This window comes from Pleurodeles waltl, chromosome 3_1 (assembly GCF_031143425.1).
Source record: "Pleurodeles waltl isolate 20211129_DDA chromosome 3_1, aPleWal1.hap1.20221129, whole genome shotgun sequence".
NCBI lineage: Eukaryota > Metazoa > Chordata > Amphibia > Caudata > Salamandridae > Pleurodeles > Pleurodeles waltl.
In genome coordinates, this window is record NC_090440.1 from 1,686,292,459 (window position 1) to 1,686,316,517 (window position 24,059).

The 24,059-nt window shown below is 45.6% G+C and overlaps 1 protein-coding gene across 7 annotated transcripts in view; it reads left to right on the forward strand.

The window, feature by feature from the left end:
- The window catches only part of COL18A1 (collagen type XVIII alpha 1 chain), a 366,466-nt gene that overhangs the window by 211,105 nt on the left and 131,302 nt on the right, over window positions 1-24,059 (forward strand). For all 7 annotated transcript variants that reach the window (XM_069225464.1, XM_069225463.1, XM_069225459.1 and 4 more), the window contains 4 exons: window positions 8,050-8,594; window positions 21,806-21,889; window positions 22,124-22,192; window positions 23,773-23,917. In XM_069225464.1, the coding sequence (XP_069081565.1) occupies window positions 8,050-8,594; window positions 21,806-21,889; window positions 22,124-22,192; window positions 23,773-23,917 (843 nt within the window). The remainder of the gene's footprint in view (window positions 1-8,049; window positions 8,595-21,805; window positions 21,890-22,123; window positions 22,193-23,772; window positions 23,918-24,059) is intronic.

A 24,059-nucleotide genomic window follows, 5' to 3' on the forward strand; every position in this document is an offset into this window, starting at 1 on the left:
CGTAGGGCAGGGGAGCAGTTTTATATCATCCATAGGAAACGTGCAGAGCTATATCCTCCATGGGACAAAGGTTCCAGGCTAAAGCCTGCGGTGACATGGGAGTAGCAATGTAGCAACAAAATGCAGGGGTGCTTTGCTTTAGCCTGCATAGGACACAGGTGCAGTGCTTTATCCTGTAGAAGCCCCAGAGGCTGGCATATAGACCCAGAATGCACAGGAGTAGTGCCATAGCCACAGAGGGCACTGGAGTAGTGGTATACCTCAGAAGCCTCGCAAGGGTACAGGAACAGTGGCATAGCCTGCAGAGGGCACATGAGCAGTTCTGTACCCTGCAGAGGGCAGGGAAGCAGAACCTGCATAGTTTGCAACAACAGCCTTCAAAGAAAAGAGTACAGGAGCAGTTGTTTGGCCTGTAAAGGGCACATGATCACTAATACAGGGGCAGAGGGCATAGCAGCACTAGTATAGTCGTAGAGGGCACATGTGTAGTAAGGGAGCTTACAGAGAACACAGGACCAGTGAGTGGAATAGCCGGCAGAGAGAACACTGGAAGTGGTACAATATGACAAGACGAGGCAAAACATGGGCATTGTTTTATATTGACAGGTAAAGACCACAATTGATGAGGTTCACCCACAAGACATTCTGCTGTTTACTCTAACCCCAACAGAGTCTAACTGCCTCATAGTGCAACCCAGCAGTGACCGATGGCTGGTCTGACAGGTCTGTGTGAGGGCTGCTTTTAGCAATTTGTGGGCCTGTTTTGTGGTCTGCTGGGCTGGCTTTTACTGTTAATTTCCCTGATATTAGATCGAGCACTGGCTGCAGCAAGTTCAAATCCATGCAGTCTTCCATATCTTGCAAAGCTCTTGTACAGCAAGTCTTCACATTTTTAAAACTGCCTCAGTTTGCAAATATGGGCCTCTTTTTTTTAGCTGTCTATTTGACTAATGAGGGCCACTTTTATTTGGGTTCCTGGGCCTATTTTCTGTCCCAGTCTGACCCTGCCCTGGCCCCCCCTTGAATGGCTGTGATCTCCCCCCTGGTGGAGACACCCTTGGACAGGATCACCCCTGGATTGTCTGGCTTGACCCCTTGGGTAAGGATTTGTGCTTGGCCTGTCTCTCAGCGCTGTATCTCCGCATACTTGAACACAGCTGCTTGCATAGCCCTCAATCAGTTGCGCTTTGCGAGATTGGCATGACTTCTGTGGCAGAGGAATGAGCTCATGTCTGGGGATGCCAAAGCCCCCACAACAGGAGATTGTTGACGGGGCCCTCCTGCCTGCAGGCGATTTCGATCGTGTGAGAAAGAAGTTTTCCAGAGGCGCCTGCCTCCAAAATGCAAATGGAGCTCCACTCTAAGTTAATGCACAGGATGTGTGCTGTCTGTTTGCGAAATTCCTATTTTAGTACAAACTGAGAATTTCGATTGGACTGAGAGCCCACCCACTGCATCCATTGGTTGGCTTTCTTATCACTTCTATTTTCTTGCTTCTTATTCAATGGCTTTCCTTGTCCTTTTTGTCCCTCGTGTGTTTGTACTCTCCCTGCTCTACAGACTAACAATTTTTTAGTGCTAGCTCATTTGTTTCCTTCCACTGCCCCCTGTCTGTTAATTACTTTTTTCTTATAGGTTAAGCAATTCATGAGAATGCATGTGTTTTCCGTCTCTCTCCCTTGTGTGCCTATCCCACGCCATATACCCACCATGCGCTTTGTGCTGCTCTCCCTCTCTTGTGTGCTTAGCCCTATGTCAAGTCCCTGCGCTTTGTGTTGCTCTTTCCCTCATGTGCTGCTTCTCGCCTTTTATTCTATTTAATCCTTTTACTCTCTCCCTACGTACTTATGTATCTATATATTTATTACTTTACTTTAATCCTACTGCAGAAGAAAAAAACGTCACTCTCAACAATACAGTATTCTATGTCTCACCATGTACCTTGCTCAATATATCCTCTGCCTCCAGCCTCTCACTCATCCTAACCTTTATTCTACTACTATGATCTAAGAACCTTTCTAGACTCTTCCCTCCCCTATTCCTCCTTGGATCACCGCAAACCTCAATAGGGGCGAGCGCAAAGTGCCCTGTCCCCTGTTGTAATCTCTCTTTGGGCTTCTAACCACGCCCATGTCATGTCAGTCACTTTCATTGGTTTGTGGGCTTGCCTATTAAAATTTGCTTGCTTTCATTAGTGAAAGGCATGCAAACGTCATGCCTTTTCCGTTGTTTAGCCCTCCTCGAGTGCATCAACCAACCACTGAAAACATACAAGGCTCGATATTTTCCATCCGGTTTCTGGACTACTTTTTCTCTTTATTTCGCAGCACGATCTCGCTGGGCAGTTGTTGAGCGCTCTGCATGACATCGATCCTGTTACATAGGTAATTGCACCTTTGCCGGTTACATAGATAATTACACTTTTGCCGGTTACATGGATAATTGCACTTTTGCTGATCGGTTTCACTGTGACCTAACTTTTATTTCCCTGTGTGTCTTCTTTGCGCTGTTGGTGGCCTTCAGTTCTCTTATGGTAAACTTTTACTTTTCAGTTTATATGGCAAGAAAAGTCCGGTTAGGAGTTTACAATGCTAATAGCGCTAATTCGGCCAAACGCGATACCCATTACATTGCAAATGCTTGTTTTTCTGCTATGATCTAAATTCTTCCCTTGTGTATCCCTCCTTTGACTTATCCCACACCTCATTTTACTACTGTGATCTCCCCAATCCATTTCTAGAGACTCTTTTCTCCTCCATTTATCTTTTTACTCATCCCAAACCTCATCTTACTAATATGCTCTCCCAACTAATGCTTTCTAGACTCTTCCCTCTTCTATGTCTCCATTATCCTATTCAATCCAGCTAACAGACACTGTTTAAATTAGCTCATATTACCCTACACTAACCCACCACTAATCCTTTTTGGGTTCTGGAGTAGTATGATACTCACTGAAAAGCACTTCAACACCTCATCAGGGGTAGTAACTGCTACATAAATACAATTACACTTACTACCTGGTGCTTCCCCCATATGCTCCTCTGTTACTCCCTGGTTCATTACTTAAGTTTTTACTGACATGCTACTCCAAATGCCAAATATAGCTTCCACACTATAAAAAACACTTTATACTTAGAGATCCAAGTGGTGTCCACCGCCATGGATTGGTTAAAAAAAAAAAAGAAAAAGAAAATTTCAGCCATGTCATTATGCTGGCATGCGGATGCACTATAATGCATATTAATGCATACATAATCATGCATGCACACACCAGCGGAATGATGCACCAGGTACAGCACATCATTCCCCCGTCCCCCCCCCCAATGCTGCATAGCATCTGCAAATACTTTTTTTCCTGATGAAGCACAGTATTGACAAAAGGCATTGGCAAAGGCAGTAGGTCCCAAAAGAGAGACATATTGGGTTTGTCAGTGCTTCCTAATGCAGTGGCTGCTTTTAGGGGTAACAGCATGGCACCCCACTAGTATCTCATCTGCTGAGGCACTATGAAATGTATGCAGATCAGCATGCGTTCTGTGCAAGGACATTGCACCAGTGTCATATCAATTGCAACTTTTGTGAAATCACCACACAAGTGACAGGTCGCTATGATGGGGCACTGAACCAGTATCATATCAGCTCTAGGTGCTGTGGAACTACCAGAGCGACGACAGATCGGTTGTGGGCACGGTGAGGGAGCTCTGCACCAGTGGCAGATAAGCATTGGTCTCTGTGAGTGGAACAGTCGTGCAAATGCCCCAGGCAGAGTGAAACCAATGGAACAAGGGCAGGTTGGGTGTCAGCAATGTGAGGAGACTGCTGTAGTAAAACACCAGCTGTGGATCTGTGAAACCACTGCCCCAGTAGTAGATGGGGTGTAGGCATGACAAAGAACAGCGAACTTTCCTTGACTGGGCATACAGGACCTTGTAGCTCTTCTTCTCACCTCCTGGATAACGCTTATAAGTTTTCCCGGTGTAGCAAGGAAAGACAAAACTTATGTTGCTTTAGCTCAAGACGTGAGATCCCATGACACTAGGAGGGCTACTTTCAAGTCTTGAGTTGTAAAGCAGGGCTTATGATCCAAAGAGGGGTTGTGCTAGTTGGTGCCCGTGTACGTGATGCCACATAAGGATAGCAAGGGATGCTTTACTCCGGGAGCATGCAGCATCAATAGAAAGCTAGTAGTTCGCAAATTTACTTTTTGGGGCCTTAAATGACACCCATTTTGTTTCACACATATGATATAAGTTAGCCATAGGCCTCTCACTCCTGCACCCCGCCCCCAAGCTTCACCTTCCACATACTCCCTCCTCCACTAATCCTACCACTGGGCGGTCTTGTGTGCTGGTTCTCATGACCTGACCCTAGGATCACACATGCAAGTAAATCTACAGAGAGAGCCTTGGAAAACATTAACCTTTCTCTTTGTTACTGATTCACCCCACTTTTTAGCACATGATTTTCTTCGTCTTTCTGTTTGCTTTGACGCTTATTTATACTCATATTGCCAAATCTTTACTGATTACATTTTCACAGAATACGTTTCAGACCAGTTGAATACATTGTACAAGGTTAATCACAGGCTTAAAGCTGGGGGAGTACTTGTTCTTTCTGGAGGCCTCAGGTTGTCTGCTACTTTCTGTTGCCTTTTTAGGTCGAGCATAGCAGCGCGCATGCACTGCTTTTCCGATGTGTTGGTATGTATCTGGGCTTTAAACAACGCCCACCTTACTCTCATCACTATCTCTCGTTTGTGGGCCTGCCCTTTAAAAATCCTTTCATGACATTGGTAAAGGGTTTATGTTTGTCCCTCCTTGAGGCGGTTTAATTACCGCCTTGGCTATCAACCCTGTTACATGGCTAACTGTACTTTTGCCGATAAGTATGACTGAGAGCGAACTTATTTTTCCTTTTGTGACTTTTGTTGTCGCAGATGCTCATGGCGGACGTGACGCTGTGAATCGTCTCGCTTATGTGAAACTGTTTTACTTTTGATTCTCAAGTCATGTGGCAAGAAAAGTCAGATGAGGAGTTTATAAGTCTAGTGGCTTTAACTCGAGCAAAAGCGAGACCGATTGCATTGCAAATTCTTGTTTAATGTTTGGTTCTATCCATCATGATCAGAGTGGGCCTTGAAACCAAATTGAAAGTGTCCCCATTTTCGAATCAGTTAGCTACAAATGTTGAGCACATTGGCAAATCAGGGCAGTTTAAAACGTGTAGAGACAATCCATAAACGTGTTATGCAAGAGATGGGAGACTGTACGCATTTGTGCATGCTGCAGGCAACGTTTGTGGTTCTATCAGTGAAATCAGCAGTAAAAACTATCCCAGCAGCCGCTAAAACAGGCCCGCTAACAGCAAAAACACAGCCCACACACTGCTCTGTCAGACCAGCCCTTCGAGCACCTCCAGATTGCCCTATCCATGGTGTTTGAATTTGCGAATGGTTTTCGTTATTTGTGTTTCTGATAGTACCTATATGTCTTTTCTTACTTAATCTTCTGTGGATGTCTGTTACTCTCTCTGAGTGAACAGCTCTGTGTATTGGTCTTGTGTGGTGTTGGTATTTTTGTGTCTAATGATCGCTGGGTCTCTGGGTAGTGCTCCTAGTTTTTGAAGTACAAGTGAGAGTGAACCCCCTTGTGATGGGGTCGTCCATTTTAGGGTGCAGTAGAAAGGTGAAAGTGTAGTACTTGGGATGCACTTGTGCGATCCCAGAGAAATATTGCTGGGCCCACTTAAAGCTGCTGATGCAAATGGTATGGAGTGAGGTAGGAGGGAGCTCTGCGCAATAGGGATGCTTCTTTTGAGGTAAAATACTGAGGTGAGTGGGATATGAATGATATAGAGTCGAGTAATTCCAGAGCGATAGGTTGAACCCTCTCCGAGGTACCGATGCAGATGAGATAAGGGTGAGTTGGCACGCTCTCTCCCTGGGTACAGCACGCCCAGATGTTCGGAGTCCGGTGCTCGTACACACAAGGCCCTTCATGGAACATCTGGAGCGGAGAAGGGAAATATGCTGTATACATTCTTTAAAGCTCACATTCGTTCCAGGGTTTTGAGATCTGAAAACAAACAAAAAAACAGTCCTGAGGAAACGTAGCAATTTCCCATTAAGGACCTGAGGGACTCAGTGGTAGCAGAGGGCCTGGTTGGAGAAAAGGAGGCGGGTGAAGGGGTCGCACCTCGGTGGGAGAGAAAAACTTCACAGATGTTTTAGGGGCAGATGGAAGGACCAGTGCGGACAAGAGGAGAGAAGCAAAGAATAATTGACAGAGATGCAGGAGGAAAAGCAGTGTGGGCCAGGGCAGAAATGTATTTTTAAAATAATGCTTTTTTATGATGATTAAACGGTAAAGAGTTCTATGAAAGCCAGAACTTGCCACAGCCGTAATTAAAGAAAGTAAGCGGACAAAGTCGCATCCATGTGGTGGTAAGATGAAGCGGGGGAGGGTGGGGGCACAAAGCATGCCATTGCGATGGAGGCACCAGGAGAGGGGCCTGTGTTGTGCATGTGCTCAGAGCTAACACAGTGTAAGCCTCTTCTGAACTCTGAAGCAGATTTGTACAGTGGAAGTTATTCCTTTTTGAAGGGCACACTGGCGAAATGCCTTCACGGAACAAAAGCCTCTTGTTCTTGTCCAGTGTGTGATGTAACTGTGCCTTCTCCCTCTGCAGAATTTATTTCTCCTAATGTCCGACACGGGGTCAGCACCCCTCCCTCCATGTCCCTATTTTACAAATACGTGCAGGACTGCTTCTTGAAATGCCTTAGTATGTACTTATCATTGAACTACTGTCTCCTCCTCAATGCTCACTGGCCTAGTACATAATATGAATCAAGTTTCGTCTCTTCCTGCAGGCTCACTTACTCTTCCCAACCTAGTGTGTGCTATGAAAGACATCTGTGCTCCCCTTACACTGTCACTGACCCTTCCTCACCTGGTGCATGCTATCAGTTCCACCTGTTCTCTTCTTACATGGGCACTGACCCTTCCTTGCCAGGTTTGTGTTGGAAGTGAGATCAGTACTTTTTCTGAATGGCCCCTTACCCCTCATGCTCACCTAGCCTGTGCTACAAGCGAACTCTGTTCCCTGCTTGTGACTCACGGACCCTTCCAAACCCTATCTGAGGTATGAGTGAAATTTGCGCACTCCCCACGGGGTCACCGAACCATCCCTGCGCTTTGAGTGAATGTTGTAGTGTGTACTATGAGTGAGATCACTGGTCTTCCAGCATGGGGTGACCAGGCCTCACGGATTTGCTGGGACAGTACCGGTTTTTCACCCGCTGTCGTGGTAGATTTTTGGAAATTGAGCTCATGTCCGGGTTTGTAGAGAAAGTCGACTGAAAAACGGTGGGAAGTGCCTTTTTATGTCTTCCAAAGCAGGGATAGTTTCATTGAGCAATTTAATTAACAGGCATGACACCGGCTAAAAAAATTGCATTTCATTAATGTTTTTAGCGCCTCTACTGTAATTCTGTGCTGATGAGAGCTGTCATTCTGTGCGCTCGGTTACAGCAAAATTGTAGTGCTGCTTCTATTTTTGTGAAATGTCCCAGTTTCTGGCATTAAAATTCTGGTCAACCTGTTCCAGCATGATCACTGACACTTCCCCTGCCTCGTGGAAAGTGCTATGGGTGAGATCTGCTCTCTCCCCACAGGGTCACTGGCCAACTAACGTGGACTGTAAGTAAGATCCATGCAATATCGTAGACTGTAAGTGAGATCCATGCAATATCTCTTAAGATTACTGATTCTTAGTGCACAGTGAGTTAAATCAATACTCGCTTTGCATGGTCATAACCATTTGCCACCTCATCGATGAGTGAGATTTGTGCTGTTCTTCTGGATCACCGCTCTCTGCACACCTGAATGTGTGCCATCAGTGAGATCTTTATTGCCTTTTCAAGTTTACATACTCCTCTTAGTGAGGAGGGACATCCTTAGTGGGGAAGAAAGGCTATTGAGCCTGTGTGGTTAATAATACTGGGCATACTTCACCATAGCTAATGTGTTTATTTCTTCTCATTCACAGAGATCTTGAGCCCAGAGGTTGGGCTCCTTCAACTCATTGGTGATCCACCACCAGACCAGATCGTCAAAATCTTTGGTCCTGACAACAGCCCTGGTTATGTCTTCGGCCCTGATGCCAACACGGGCCAGGTGGCCCGCTACCACCTGCCGAGCCCCTTCTTCCGTGACTTCTCACTCCTTTTCCATGTTCAACCCACCACCTCCAAGGCAGGTATGCTTTTTGCTATCACTGACGCCTCCCAGTCCATCATTTACGTTGGTGTGAAACTCTCAGAGGTGAAGAACGGGAAGCAGCAGATAATCTTCTACTATACAGAGCCTGGTTCGCAAACATCCTACGCAGCGGCCACATTCACAGTCACTTCGCTGGTCAACCAGTGGACGCGTTTTGCCATCAGCGTAGAAGATGAAGAAGTGGTCCTCTTCCTGGACTGCGATGAGTTTGAGAGGGTCCGTTTCGAGCGCTCACCTGATGAGATGGAATTGGAGGATGGGTCAGGCCTCTTTGTGGCCCAAGCCGGTGGTGCTGACCCCGACAAATATCAGGTATTCCTTACGTCTTGTGTACGCTATCTATGTACTCTTGCCTCCGTAAATGGTTCATGGTGTCTTTCTGCTCTAGCCTCAATACAAAATGCTCTGATTGGCCTATCTGTCTCCACCTCTTGTTGGGTAGTGCCTCAATTCTTTCCTAGCTTCCAACCCTCTTGGCACAACTTCAGATTGATCCAACTTCCCATGCCTCTCTTTGTACAACTTCATATTTCCCTGTCTGCTTCCGCCTCTCTTGGTATTGCCCAGAGCGCTCCATCTGCCTCCACCACCTTTCATACAGCCCTCAGTGGCTCCATCTCCTGCTATTTCTCTTATTGTTTATCCTAGTGACTCAGGCTGCACTCACCCTGCTTTCATTCTGCCCTTTGTGGCTCTTTCTGCCACTGTCTCTCTTCTGGATGCTGCTTGTACTTCTTCTCTCCTTCTCCCTTTGTTACCACTTCTAACTCTATTTGCCTACGTCCTCACCTGGGGACTCAGTCCAACTGTAGCCAACACTGAGATGATGATGGGTTAAACCAGAAAATGGAGATGGAAACTCTGCATGGCAATTATAAGATCTACAAGCAGGAAGGCACACATTTGAGCAAACTCTTATGGAAGACCACAAATGTGTATAGAAAATGAAATGAAGCTATTATGCCAGTCATCTAAAAAGCGAAATAGGCCTAGGCAGTATATTTATTATACTGCATGTGTTTAATTTGTCCCAAATTCTACGAGAAACTGTTGCTGTTGTAGTGTAGTAGACACCTTTTTCCATCCCCTCTTGCGCATAAATCAAGTTTGAATGAGTACCCGATAACTAGTCTCTGGCAGGCATGAGGCTGATATATAATAACACACTCTGGCACGTCCAAAAGGTCTCGCCTTTGGGACCTACTAGTTTGGCCAATGCCTTTTGGAGATTATGTACTTCTTTAGGCAGAGGGACCAGCAGCAACCCTCCATAAAAAACACATTAAAAAACTAAGATAGCAGATATGGGGAGGGAGCAACAGATGAGAGCGTTGGGGCTAACCAATGGGTACCGGATGGGCAGGAGAAAGCAAAGTATGAGGGAAATCAACACGGGGTGGGGAAAGCACAAGAATACGAAAGCAACACAGAGCGAAGGGAAGGCAGGGAGTTTGGTAGAGTAGAGGAGAAGCACACAAGAGACAGCTTGCAACATGACAGAAACAGTACACGAGGGAGAGAGCTGGAAAACACATACACTCACATGGCATGCTTAACGAAAAAGAAATAAGTAGCTCCCTGTAAGTGAGCAGTGGAGGCAAAGAAGCCAGCGAGTCAGAAATATAGTAAAGAGGCTATGCTGCGAGGGAGAGACAAACACAAGATACACAAGCTGGGGCCAGGAAAGCCATTGAATATGAAGCAATTAAATGAGAGTGACAATAAGGCCAGATAATGGTAAGCAATGGGCTTGCTGTAGACCCCTGTCAGTTTTTAGTAAGCTCACACTAGGTCTTTGCGCATCCAGACAGATTGCACTGTCTGGTTGGCATGGCCTAAAAAAGGACCCATAGTCTAGCATGTCTACAATCAAGTTTAAAAAAGATACTCAACTACTATGTCAAAAACATTTATTGTATAGTATCTCGATAGATATGATTGGTAGAACCCTCAATTAAATTTATCATGTTAACTATCCTACAGATGCTTTTACCGGGATGGTGAACATGTAGAAAGTAATAATAGAAATAGAATAATTAATAATAGCAATAATATCAACAGAAGTAATTATGCAGTAATAAGAGCTGGAAGCTACGGAAGGGATTGCTGTACTTTTTTTGTTGTAAAAAAAATGTTTTTACCTATTTCTGTCTCTCTAACCATTCCTGCTTACCATACTCTTTTAAATGCATTGGTGCATAGGTTTCAGCCCTGTCGACAAATACAAGTGGGAACTCCCCCATAATGTGGTCAAACCTCAGTTGCCTTGGTCTGTGTTGTGTGCGTGGCTGATTTCTGCCAAGCGCTCGAAGATTGTCACACATGTCCCCTTTGCTCTTGCATGGGTCTGCAATGCAAGTTACCAGAGCGTGCCTTCTCTGAGGGATGTGTGTGTTGCACAATGGTCTAAAAAGCCTTGATTGCCTCTCACCTATGTCCCCTTTGCTCGTTCAGGTTGTGTGATTGGCAACTTTCTACCAAGCTTTGGGCCCCTCTCATCTGTATCGGCCTTTATTTGCTGGGGTTCGGTGTGCTGCTATCCCTCCATGTCCGGTTACTTAATTTGAGGCGGTGGTTCCCGGTGGGACCCGCCGACACTCATTTTTGGGTCATCAGAAATTGTGAAAAAGCACAAAGAGGAAAGAAGAAGAGAGAGAAAGACGTCACAATGTGAGAATTCAGGAACCTGTAAGAAAGAGTTAAAAGGGCAGGGAGTGTCGTAGTAGTTGAAAGAGGCCTGAAGTGGATTCCAGGCTACACATGCTGATGTCGGCCACAGGCTTCTGAGCAGTGCTTTGGGCACCAGCACTTGTTTGTCTACAAATTAAGCACTGTCCATGTTACAGCTGCTAGGTAGCACTTTAATTTGTCTCAATTTACACTCTGGAATAACTGAGCCCACAGCACTATTTCTATCAGGTCAGGATGGACATAGGAAAAGCCATCACGCAAGAGCAAACACAGATAGAGAGCACAAGCTTACCATGGTAGCGTGTGGTAGGAATCTCATCCGCGGTGTGTAGCACACTTTTAATTATGGTAAGTGCCAGTATTTGTAGATCAACTTTGTGGAGTTTTATAGACCAACTCATTGGAGTTTTGTTGACCAACTCATTGGAGTTCTTGGATGTTGAAATTAGAGGTACAGTTTGCTATGGCGGGAGCAAGCAGGAAAGAAACCAGTTCTTCTCCTAGGTGTTTGAGAGTCCAGTAATCAGCACTGTAACTAGTTTGCCTAAGTTCGTGCTTGGTGACATCCAAAGTATGCTTATGTAGTTATATAATGTTTCTTGTCTAAACAGTTTGTCTTACCGTCCTTTGCTTGTATCCAAGCAATGGAAAACACGGAATTGTGAACATGCAAAAAAACTGTTTTATGCTGACAGGAGCCCAGGAATGAAGGCACCTCATCTGGGGCAGTGTGTAGGACCTTAGCAGAGATACTTTCTATCTTCATTAGGTTGAATATAAATTACAAAAAGGAGATAGTAACTCCCAATAAGCTCTTTGTAGGTGGGGTAATGTTACTGCTGTGAGAAAGGGCCGGGTAGTGAGCGTTTTCTAAATTTACATAGTGCCTTGCACACATTTGGTTTCTAAGCATTGCAGTCTGCAGGTGTCACTTTGTAGTATGTCCTGCAGGCAGCGCGCAGGTGCTGTTGCTTGCCGTCGATCTCTTGTATCCTAAAAAGAAACCTCTAAAAAAAGTCTTGCATCCTGCCCATTACTTTGCATCATTATCACTTTTCTTAGCTGCCTTCTAATTTGGCAGCATGTGCCAGGTGTCACTTCCTGCGTCACATCCTTGTCTTTGTGTGGAGCATGGACCAAGTACAGATTGACTCATCTGTGTTAGTGTCCATTTACTGCGATTGAGGTGCTATTTCTTATTTTGTTGTATTTTTAAATAGCCAAGCTCGAACCAACAGGAAGGTATTGGGGCACTTATTATGAGCATCAGTTCCATTACACAAGTTCATATTCATTTTCTTTTTAGGCAGGGAAGTTTAAGTGATTTGCCTAGAATCACAGGATGTTGAGGCGACGCCAAGACTCAATCCTGGTCACCCAGTTCCAAAGTTAGCATCTATGGCTGAAGCGCCACATCCCCCTTCCCTCTCCCCCTCACTCCTCTGTTCAGGTTGGGCATAATGTGTTTTTAGCCATGTTGCACAGCAGCTCAGCTTCTGTACAACATCACTGAAAGTAAAAAAAAAAAAAACACCATGAGGCATCCAGCGTTGAACAAGTCATAGCTCTTTTATTTTGTTTTCTTTCAGCCGCATGGTTGTACTATTGTGCAATGTGGCTTAAAAAAACATTTCCAAAGCCAATAGATCTCCCATAGATGAGAACTATTGGTTTTGCCAATGCTTGTTGATGACCTTGTGGGCGGTTTCTCCCTGGTCGGGCTAGCTCGCTCATTAGTGCCAGGGCATGACCAGTGATAATCAGCATCTTTTCAATGTAATTAGGTCTAATTACCCTTCGAACGTTCTGACCCTTGCTGTAGTTCATCCAGGCTGGGAGCAGTTTAAACCTTGAAAAGGCACCGCTGGTAATTATCCAGTCATCAGATTTCCCCACGTACAATTACTGCCTTCCCCTCTAGCCATCACGGAACAAGATCAAAGTGGACACCCCCAAAACGAGCCCCCAGAACTTCCTAACCACCAATCCAGCCCACCAGGCTGAGCGTGGAATTAAGTTTCTTTGGACTATAGTTGCCCTGTGTCAGGGTCATTGACCAGAACGCTTCTCAAGCCCCAGGGCAAAGGCTGACGTGCACCGATAGCATCTGAAGGAGATGGTCGATTGAGAATGACACCACAGGCCACCAAATTCCCAATTATTCAGTTAATGGGGCTCTCAATTTCAACTAATTTGCAAGTGGCAGGAGATAAGGTAATTGCAAAGGGTTGAACGAGCCTGTGTTGCTGTGGATTTTCTAAAATGAATGGCAAGGCTGCTTATTTCCTGATGGGGCCTGCTTGTTCTTCTACCGTGCAATCATGGCATACTTAAGAGGATGGGGTGGCCTGTAATCTGCAACAGTCCTCTCCAGGGGGGATCCGGATCCTCTTCCGCAGCACGCGCTCCCAGATCTGCTTCAGTCTAAGATCTCTCCTTAGTGACACGTTGGATCTGTTGACTTCCTTTCTTCCTTCATGCCAACTAATCTCCCTGTTTGGGGTTCTTTATCCTTGATGAGAGGGGAAAGCTTATTCCTCCAGACAGGAAACGAGTCTGGTGAAATGAACCAAACTGATGTTACTTTCTGGCTGAAAAACAAAGTGTGACAGCGGGAGCCCGTATTTTGCTTCATGAATCATTATAAAAGCACATGGTTTTACCTATTACCCCTGCTCGATGGACCCTCCTGATTTCTTTCATGGGTAGCTTGCCTCCCACCTGCTGATTCCTCTGTTGAAGAGCCTTCTATCCCTAATCCTGTCTGTCCCAAAAGCCACTGTCCCGAGCTGTAGTTGCTGTTCACAGCCGCTGAGCCAGTGTCTGACAGTGCACACAGCGAGGAAAGTGTTCATTTGTTGGTACCACATGCGAGGCTACACATGAGAGTTTTATAAGAATGAGTCAGTGAGGGGTCAGAGATGCTGTCAGGCTCTAGTGGGTGTAACTCAAAGAGCACTGACCCGTCAGATGAGGTGGACAAGCGGACACTTACTCATGGGCACTTTGTTTTCTGACCCAGTTGCAACAATGAACATAATCACAAGTTTCCTCGCTAACAGGTGGGGGGTGCACATGGAGAAAAAAAAATGACTGGCTTACGCGTCAAGAATTTTCAATTCTATTAAGGACACGGAGGCGAGGTTTCTGGACGCTGCTGGGATCACTGCCTGGGGTGATGCTAGAACTGAAAACAGTGGAATTGGCACCGAGGGTCTTCCAGACAAAATTGAACACAACTACATGTCAGATAAATAAGGAACGGGGGGGGCAAAATCCGTATTTTGATTGCAGAGCACAAACAACATATGAACAATGCAATGTTTGTAATTGGAAAAATGTTGTATTACTGCATCAAGAAATGCATGAAAACACTTCTCTGAACTTTCAAGCCATGGTTGTTACCACCAGCAAAACGCCAAGGCAACTTATCACCTTTTAATGAAAAAAGTAAAAATATGCAAAGAAACCCTTTAAGCAGATTATTCCCCATTTAAACCTAAACGTAGTGTAATGTCACTATTACCTTTGTGGGGACACAATTACTAAAATCTTGGTATTTCCACAGGGTGCAAAAGAGGCTACAGACTGTGCAGGGTGGGATTTTGCAACTTAACTCCCTCTGGTTTGGTGTTGCGGGATCTTGAGGTACACATCGACGCTGTGGCGGTGCTGCGATGCCCAATGTCCAGCTTCTCTCTGGAGGGAGGATGGGGATATGGAAGGAGGCACGGTACCCCAGCCTCCTCCCATAGGGATACATAGCTGTAGGTTTCTCATGGGTAGTTTCCACCCCAGATTACAGTTGCATTTCACAGAGCCTTGGATTTCATGCCTCGCCACAGCCCCTTTCTCATGGTAAACTGCAGCTGCGCGGAATTCTTCAGTGGGTGTTAAATGATAAAACTGTACCGTGACCCTCTAGGAATCTCAGGAATAACAGAATAACTCAGCTGTCCTCTAGGGCTCTCGTGGGCAGAGGCAGACGGACAGACAGACAGCTTGTTCCATCGAGGGATGGCTTCCACCTGGCGACCAACAAGGCTCTTTGTTCAACAAGAAGGAGGTCATTCTCTAAAGTACATTATCTGGGTCCAGCTAGTGCCTGCTTATCACCATAGATCTTCAGACCAATAGCATGCTGTATGTAAATGAGAGGGAGGTGCCAGTCAACACCCACCAATCAAAATACATTACAGCGGATGGATTGGCAAGCTCCGACCCATTGTGGGGCCGGCTCCAAGTCCTCATGAAGTTAGATAACCCACTGTGGTTCTCATTTATGTTGGTGCAATAGTGGTAGAGATATGCAGAAGCTTCATTGCCACACATTTCTGAGTGTATTTTTCTCGTACAAAAGGCTGGTGGGAGAAACCTGCACATAAAGACGGAAAAACATGTGCTAACCTTGTTGCTACAGGTTATTACTCATTTTACGCACTTGAATTCTGAAACCGGGTGTAATACCATTCCGTAACATTATCACCTCATAATGCTACTTAGAAGCAACATGGGAGCCTAGAGATTGTGTGCACTGCATAGTTTATGTCTCCCTTTGTATGTTCTCATACTCTTCGAGCATGCCCCCATTGTCAGTGTACCGGTACTGGCAGCGGAGGGGCAAAGCCGCCATCACCGGGCAGAGTTGACTGTCATTCGTCCAGAGACAAGCGAAATAGCACGCCCATCTACCACTAACAAAAGAGGCATCCTTTGCTCAGCTGACATATTCCTCACTCAGCGCAGACAGCAGAGCTATTCTCCCCTGTCACAGCACAACTACCCCTTCTCTGCTACAGTCAGCGGAGCTATCCCTCACTTGCAAAAACAGCACTGCTGCCCCTTACTATGGACAGGTCAATCCCTCGCTTTGCTGGCTGTTAACATGTACAGTGCAGACAGCAATGCCATCGCTCTCCTGTCCCAGACAGCAGAGCTTTCTCTCTCTTGTTCCAGACACAAAAGAATCCCACATCAGTTACGGACAGGAAAGGCATGCCCAGCTCGGGGATGAGAAATGAGATCTTAAAGCTACACCAACATTGCACTAGAAAGTCTCCACTGTCACAGCCGACAAAGGACTGGTGCAAGTCTTGAAGAATCGCACCTCCATTGTGAACCACTGTGCAGAGACAACCCACTACGCACGCTGCACCCACATGCCTGGAAGTTCGCAGTACCCACCCCACTGTACAGACCTCCTCAGTGACAACATCCTCCACCCTCCACACCCTCCACCCACCCTCTTCTGGTTTGAGAACAAACTCTCCAAACTGAGCACCTTTGCTAGATGAATGACAATTAATGTCTAATATCTGCACAAAGCGCAAAGAGGCCAAGCCTTTAGCAAACTATTCGCTATACGAATGCCAGGTAACACACCACCACAGTGCCAAAAGCCAACCTGCAGGAATCATTTTGCTACTGAACAAAACATGCAAAATGTTGCCTCAATTCTGCTTCTTGCTTAACCCAGCCCAGGCATGTGCCTCAGCATGTCCATCTTGTGTACTTTACAAAAACCACTGTGCCAAACCCTTCCCACGGGCAAAACACTGCTTTCATGATCATACACTCACACACATACTGCAAACCACTCAATGCACTTTTCTTCACTCGTCTTTCAAGTCGTTTGTTCCCAGAGTCAGATTCTCAACAACCACAGTGCTAAATATCACCACCATGCCACTGGCAACACGTTGCTTTGAACACCACATAGACCGACTCTCAGCCCAAGTCACATTCCCCTGCAGTGTTCTGCATGCCCTTCGGCCTACAGTGAAGCGACCTTGGTGATGCCAGCTAACCCCCTGGCCACGACTTGCTCACATCAGCACACATGCACTTCACCATCCCATGCAAGTCCTGTCTACTGGCCCAGACCTCTTTCATCTCCATGCATTTCTCCTATATTTGCTTGTCATATATTTCATACCGCCTACCTTCTTGTCTTGTTTATGTGGGCCATTGACAACTGGTCCTTACATGGTGTAGTCACTAGGTATGTGGGCACCAAACACACATCGCACAGCTTCATCATAAAGACTGACCATCTCTTACAGCCTCTGAGGAGAGCACATGCACACCTATATGAAGCCCACATTCAACACGTATTCACCCTGATCAGGTACACATTAACAGCCCACGCACACTTCAAGAAAACGAAAGCAATAGCAACCTTCCTACCACTAGCAAAGCCACTCAGCAGCAGCTCCTTCCTGTAGGACATTTGAAAATGCACACAATGACACTGCACCTACATACAAATAACACCGGTGGGACGTCCACACCCACTGACAAGATATCACCAGCACTGCCATAAAATATCACACCCCAAAATGTCAAAGACCAGTGAAAGAGTTGGACTCATGGCCTTGTATCCCCAGATGTAGGCAATCATCACAGTGCCAGTGTCACACAAAGGGTTAACGCGTCACACCACATACCCTGCTGGCCTTCTGTCTTGCAACAAGCAGTGGCAAAGGGTTTCATCAGTGCTTCTTCCAAGAGCTGTTAAATCATAGGGCACTATCTACAAGTAACAAAGGTGAGACTGTCTGTGATTCCTGGTGCTGGTAGTCTGTCGCGAAGGGAAACCTTTGTCACCAAATCCTCCTCCTCTCTTCGAGTTCCTTGGTCGAGGACTCAGGCTCAGACTCAGTCTAGGTGGTGGAAGGCTGAGACTAGATACAATACAACAGCTGTCACAATCTCAATTGCAAATTAAATTAAATCAGCATCATTTTTGTTTCGTATGTCATTATTACGTATTCTAACTCTGCCTTTTTAACTACTTAATTAAACACCCGTTATTATAATTCTAATGTTAGCAGCCCTAACCCTATAATTAATTCAATTTAAAAACATTAAATCAAAGTAAATTACCCTATATTGTTTTAAATGTTATTTATTAATTCTTAAAATGAACGAATATTTAGTTAAATTAAAATTCAGTTACTTTAATACTAACCGTATTTGTCAATGTTATTGATTTATTTTAAAATAAATATGATGAAGCAAATTAATTACTGAAATACCAACCCTAACCGTATATGAACCAAAATACATTAATTTATTAGACTGACTATTGATCGTCTAAGCAACAAGTATGACCCATTGTACTGTTTGTGACCACTAGCTGATTGCACCTGATAGCAAAATTGCAACCAGAAACACAATGTAATTAAAGTACCCGTGGACAACTTCAACAGTACCTTGACACAATAATGTTAGAGTTTGCTCGTAAGAGATTTGCTTAGGAAAACCTTTTGGTCTCCTGATTCAAAATTAGGGTTGCCATAGTTATTACAAGGTGAATAACTCGAGATCAGTAAGCTTTGCCTCCTCAGGTCATCAATTCTCGGTACAACAGAGGCAGATGTGCAAAAGGTTAGGGTCAGGCACCGCTCAGACCTTTGGGAGCCAGTCAGGTAAAGGGACCATGAATGTGAATTATTCATCTAGACCTGCTAAGGGTCCCAATGGGTCTATGATCAACACCTTATCAGAGCCTATTGAGGATCAGGAAACATCATGGCGTGGCAGGTGTCCCGCAGAGGTGAAAACAGGCAGGAGACTGTTCAAGGCGAGTGTGCTTGCCAGTTAGTCACTATTCAACTTACCTGCATTTGTAGGACAGGTTCTTGTGCAGCCCACTTCCGGTCAATGATAGGATGGGCGTATTGACACTATGCTCAGCTTTATTTTTGGACTCCTTGAATTCTTGGACTTCTAACCAGGCAAGAAAACAGCAGGGCAGGTGGTAGGCCTTCACAAGGTCCTCAGGGTCTGGTACCCACCCCAGTGGAAATGGACACCACACAACCCCGTGTTCAGGAAGCACCATGTGAAGGTGTAGCTCAATGTAACTCTTTAGGTTCTGGAATGGGGCACCAATTTGCACTCTAGTCTTCAGCAGATAGGCAGCAGCCCACTCTTGCAGGTTGGGACATGTTTCCCTCATCAAAGGAATTGGTTACTATAGAAGAATTATCTTGCTCCCAGGGTGGAATGTAGTGCCAGATGTCTTTGCAGCTATGGGGTTGCTGTAGCGGTGATGTAGTCGACAGCTCCAGCAGTGGCAAATTGTGTACCTTCCCCACTAACCAGACCCTTGGGACAAAGAAGTAACAGGGACTAGGAACTTGTGGGGAGTGACAGGCTGAGCATTTTGTTTCACTTTGGGAAGCAGCCAGTCTTCTGTCTAAAATTCAGTGTTGAGATAAAAAGACAATGAAAGCCATCTAAGGGTAACTTGATTAGCAGGTGCACCAAAGGTGATCACTATCATTCTTACTTCTGAACTCGTTCCAATGTTCATTATGATTACTATGATCTCAACCCAGGTAATGATTTTGAGCATAAACCTTCAGTAAAAAATTAATTAACTTAAAAAATCCTGTTACTGGGGTTCACCGGACTTAATTTAACCTGGATGCAGTAGGTGTATCCATTGAGAGCAGACACTTCACCATAAATATATAGAATGGCTGCAATACGCTAAGATCTCAGGTAATGGACCGAAGGTTGTACCCAAAAAATATGAATCAGTTGAGGAGACCAGTTTATGAACTCTCATATTCCAGGGCCTACCAAGAGCGTCCTTGTGGAGCACAAGGGTTGTTGTTTGCGGAAAGGGGCATTGCAAACTGAGCCAAAAGGGAAACTTGCAGAATAATTTATGGGACAAAGGAAAACAATGGCAAGTATGGGACAGCAAGTACCTGACGCAACACTACTAGTGCAGGATAGTACATCACACATCAGTACCCACCCCTGCTCAGCCAGTACAGTACTCAAGATGGCACCAAGAGCAATGTGCCACTCTTCACCACCACCACATAACTGGCCACATATCATGTACATATGCCACCCCACATGCATGTCACCCATTTCTAGTATCCTTGCTAAAGGCATCACACCTATTCCTTTGCAGAAAATACCGCACACATGACAAACCTACGTTCGACAAACAGAATGCCGTCAGTGAGACATTATGCAGCACTTCACAACGGAGACGTCGCTGGTCCTCCACTAGAAATAGGCCATACCAAAGGCAGATGTGCACTGTACCAGTAAAAGGAGCCAAACATCTAAATACATAAGGATAGACCTGGTCCAGCTTCTTATTCGAATGAACTGTAGCAGACAAAGCGGCATAGAGCACTCTCTGTTTACAAATTTGGGGTACACCAAAAGGCTCTGTCCAATCCATGTCCAATCCCCGCCCCTTTGAAATATGTTAATGTACAACAGAATATGTAATTGAGCAACACAGACAAATAGTTAAATACTAACATTTTTGGGTCTGGCATACAGGCTACTTTAGCAGTCTCACCAGTCACGTTTCCACCCCCTCCCCACCAAAAAGGCATACTTGAGATGCACACACAATACATACATACAAAGGGCTTTCGGTCATCTTTGTTTATTAATTGAGCTCATCAGATGTAATTCACATTTTGTCCATCTTGTGAGGCTGGGGCCGTAGTAGAATGTTGAAAGTTGCCCTATTCCTGTTTCTATCATTATATGCAGAGACCAACAAAAACACAGGGTGATGGGGGAATTGTAGGCAACTGTGATAACTATGGTAACGTGAAGGCTTGGGTCATCCAGAAGGGAGACTGGTGGAGGGGACATGGCAGTCCTAATGTAGGGAGACGGGGAGGATGTTCTGCTGGTAAGGCATAAGGGAAAAGACAGGGCACTCCGGACAGTGAGATTGAGGAGAGGTTGTTTCGTAGAAGGAAGACGGTGAGTTGGGGCATGATGCTACAGACATGATGGCTATCAGGATGGAGTGAGGAGTAAGGTGGGAAAGATGTGATGGAGTAGAGAGTGCACCAGATGGGGGAAGAGTTAAAGAAGAATAAGAGGGAAGGGCAAGTTGGTCTTGAGAGAGCAGTTCAAAACTATGGATGATGGACTGGCCAAGACAAGAAGGGTCAGATTAAGGTTGGTTCTGATGGGAAGGACATAAGGGTGGTCAAGATATATAAGGGGCCAGACAGAGTAGTCCAGGCATGGAGCAGTATTAAGGGTGATATTACCTTCAATGTGAATGTGTTGATGGTAGAACAGACTGATCGAGACAACGAGGGTGGTGGGGGAGTGGAGAGTGGACCAGATGGGAAGCGACTTGAGAGGACATTGAGGTCCATGAGGGGAAAGGGGATGAAGACATGAGGAGGGGGAAAAGAGAGAATGGGGTAGTCAGGAATGGGGAAGAGGCACGAAGAAGACTGAGCAGTTCGACAATGAAGCGGATGAGTGGTTATTGTGAATTCATTCTGGGAGGAAGAAGTGGTTCTAAGAGCGCATGGTCTTGGCAGGAGAGTTTTTTCTGCGTTTTGCATTAAAGTGCTTGTTTATCTTCTGCTTAAGCCAATACATGAACTTAGCCAACCCTCTCCCTTTAAAGTGCAAACTGCCATTTTGGCAGGAATCGCATCCTAATTTCGGACACTTTTCCTGAGAAGGAATTTTGTTGGCTGAGCTAGCCAGTGAGGGAATTGGGGACAGGCCAGCATCTGGAGATTCTGTATGTGGAAAGATATGATCTGGGAAGAGCTATTAATCTGTGCTATGGGAATGAGAGGCCAAAGGCTATTTTACTCATTGAAAACATAATTAGTTTTAAGAATCATTCCCACCAAAATGTTATTTATATAAGATATCCCAGAAGGATGCCATTTGGTGCCCACTGACGTTGGCCGCCTCTCTTATACCTGCTAATATGAGCACCGTCCAATCAGGCTTCACTGGTTCTTTGGCAGCAGATGAGTGTTGACATTCCTGGCACTGAGTGTCTGATGTCCCTTTTCTTCCAGGGGGTGATTGCGGAGCTGAGAGTGAGGGGGGACCCTCGAGCAGCAGAGCTGCAGTGTGAGGACGAGGAGGATGACACTGATGTGGTGAGTACGAAGCCATGTTTTTCTAGAAGGAGCCCTAAAAAACCATATCTCCTGTGTGATTCCCCCTCAGCCACACAACCCCACAAGCTGTCCCTTATTGCTCATGCATAACAAGACCAGTGCACAATTATTTTCACTCTACTCGAACTCATGCAGGTACAAGCCACCACTGCCTACAAACAGGACACTCCGCCAGCCCGGCCACAGTTTCATTGATTGTTTCTGTTTCCTCAGATTTCTGGAGATTTTGGAAGTGGAGTGGAGGAGAGGCCCACCACTGGCACAAAGACTGTCACTGAAAAGGTATGGACAGCTTTAGCTGCTAGCCAAACCCACCAAGCGTGTTATTTATATGAATGACAATAGCTATAGTAGCAGAATATCAAAACCGAAATATCTTCTGGCATATATATGCTGTCCTAAATATCGTTTAGAAAAATATTGTCCTGTTAATAATAGAAAATCTGCACCGATATTTTTGCGAACGGTATTTGGATCATGAAGTTTCAGTTGATTTTTGTGCTAACCAGACACACAACCCTCATTGCTTTGGTATTAACACCAGCTGAATAGCAGATGGTAAACTCACTCAAGGCCTGGGTATTGCACTAATGAATAGACAGGGGTGCACACCCTTATAGCATTGTCATTATATCAGCAGATTTACATTGGTGCACTCCTTCATGGCATGTGTGTGATGCCAGGTGATTGGCATGGGGCGCACTCTCGTGGCATAGGCAACCCACAGGCAGATTGGCAGAGAATGCTTCCAGACATGGCATCGATATAACACTCTGCGTATAGAATTGAGGCATGCCTAAGGGCATGGATGATACTCACTAAAGGTAGCTAGAAGGCACGCTCTCCCAAGGCATGATATGACACTCATGTGGACTCTTTCAGAGGCTTTAAAATATACAGTCTTCTTCAAGTGTTTAAGGCCTCGGCCTATAAAAAGTGCTTTTCAAGCATTAATTCGTACTAATCAAGCATTAATCAAATACCAAAAACAACAATTGTCCATAATAGTGTCCATATTAAAGGCCTTCTTGAAGCCTAAAACAATTGGCCGTCCTGGCCCATCTCTGATAGGCCCTGAATCATAAGATTGGCAATGGGCATGCTCATCAAAGACATCAATATGACACCCTAGTGGGACAGGTCACACTCCCCGATTGCACACTTGAGGGTTTGTAAGTGGCTAGTGGATAGGACACCCTGGGAACTGTAAGGGGCACCCTTACATATGGCACATGTATTACACAATAGCTATTGGTTAGGGGCATCCTTTTAAATAGCATCTCTATTACTCCTTGCTGGTTGGCAAGGGCACCCCCCGAGTGGCATTAGTGTTACACTAAGGATTAGGGGGATAGGCTGTCTCACAGTCCATAGATTTGGTACCCTAATGATTGGCAGGGCCACGTTCTCACAGGACCTAGATAGTCCATCCTGAGGATGGGTAGAGGGTACACCCCCACTGGATACAACACCCTTAGCCATGGCAGGGGACACTGTCACATAGCATGAATATTAGATCACAAGCATGTGGCACTGCTTTTGCACTATGATGCTTGATAGGGGGTGCAGTGAAGCATGGGGGGATTGGCAGGGGGTACAACTTTCCGTGAGAGTGGAGTTCCAGTGTCTTCTCTCGAACCTAAGAAGTGAAGTCCAAGTGTCCTCACTCACTTCTTTGGAGTGGAGCCCCAGTTTTCTCACCCACACTCGTGGAGTAGTGTCCCAGTGCTCTCATCCCCGCCTCTGAAGCCTTTTTCAACTACCCACACCAAAGAGGTGTGTGGGTCGGTGACTAGCGGATCAGGTAAGGATAAGTCTTGAGACTGACAATGCTTTGCTTTTCTTACTCCCACGTGTCCTAGGTCACTGTAGCTCCATCCAAACTCCCCGAGCAGCAGCCAGTGACCTCCCCACCCATCGCCGTCACGCCCTCGGACCCTGACGAGAGCTTCAGGATTGAGAAGGTTCCCGAAACGGAAAAAGAGCCACCATTGGTTTTGCCTCCAGGTAAGAAGCCCTTTACCCTACCTGCATGGAAGATGTGGAGGAGACAGGCCCTGAAAGAATCATGAAGTTATGTGTGGCTGGCTGTGTTGCAGAGGTCTATAATGGCTGTATATGTGTGACAGTGACTGTGGACTCTGGGATG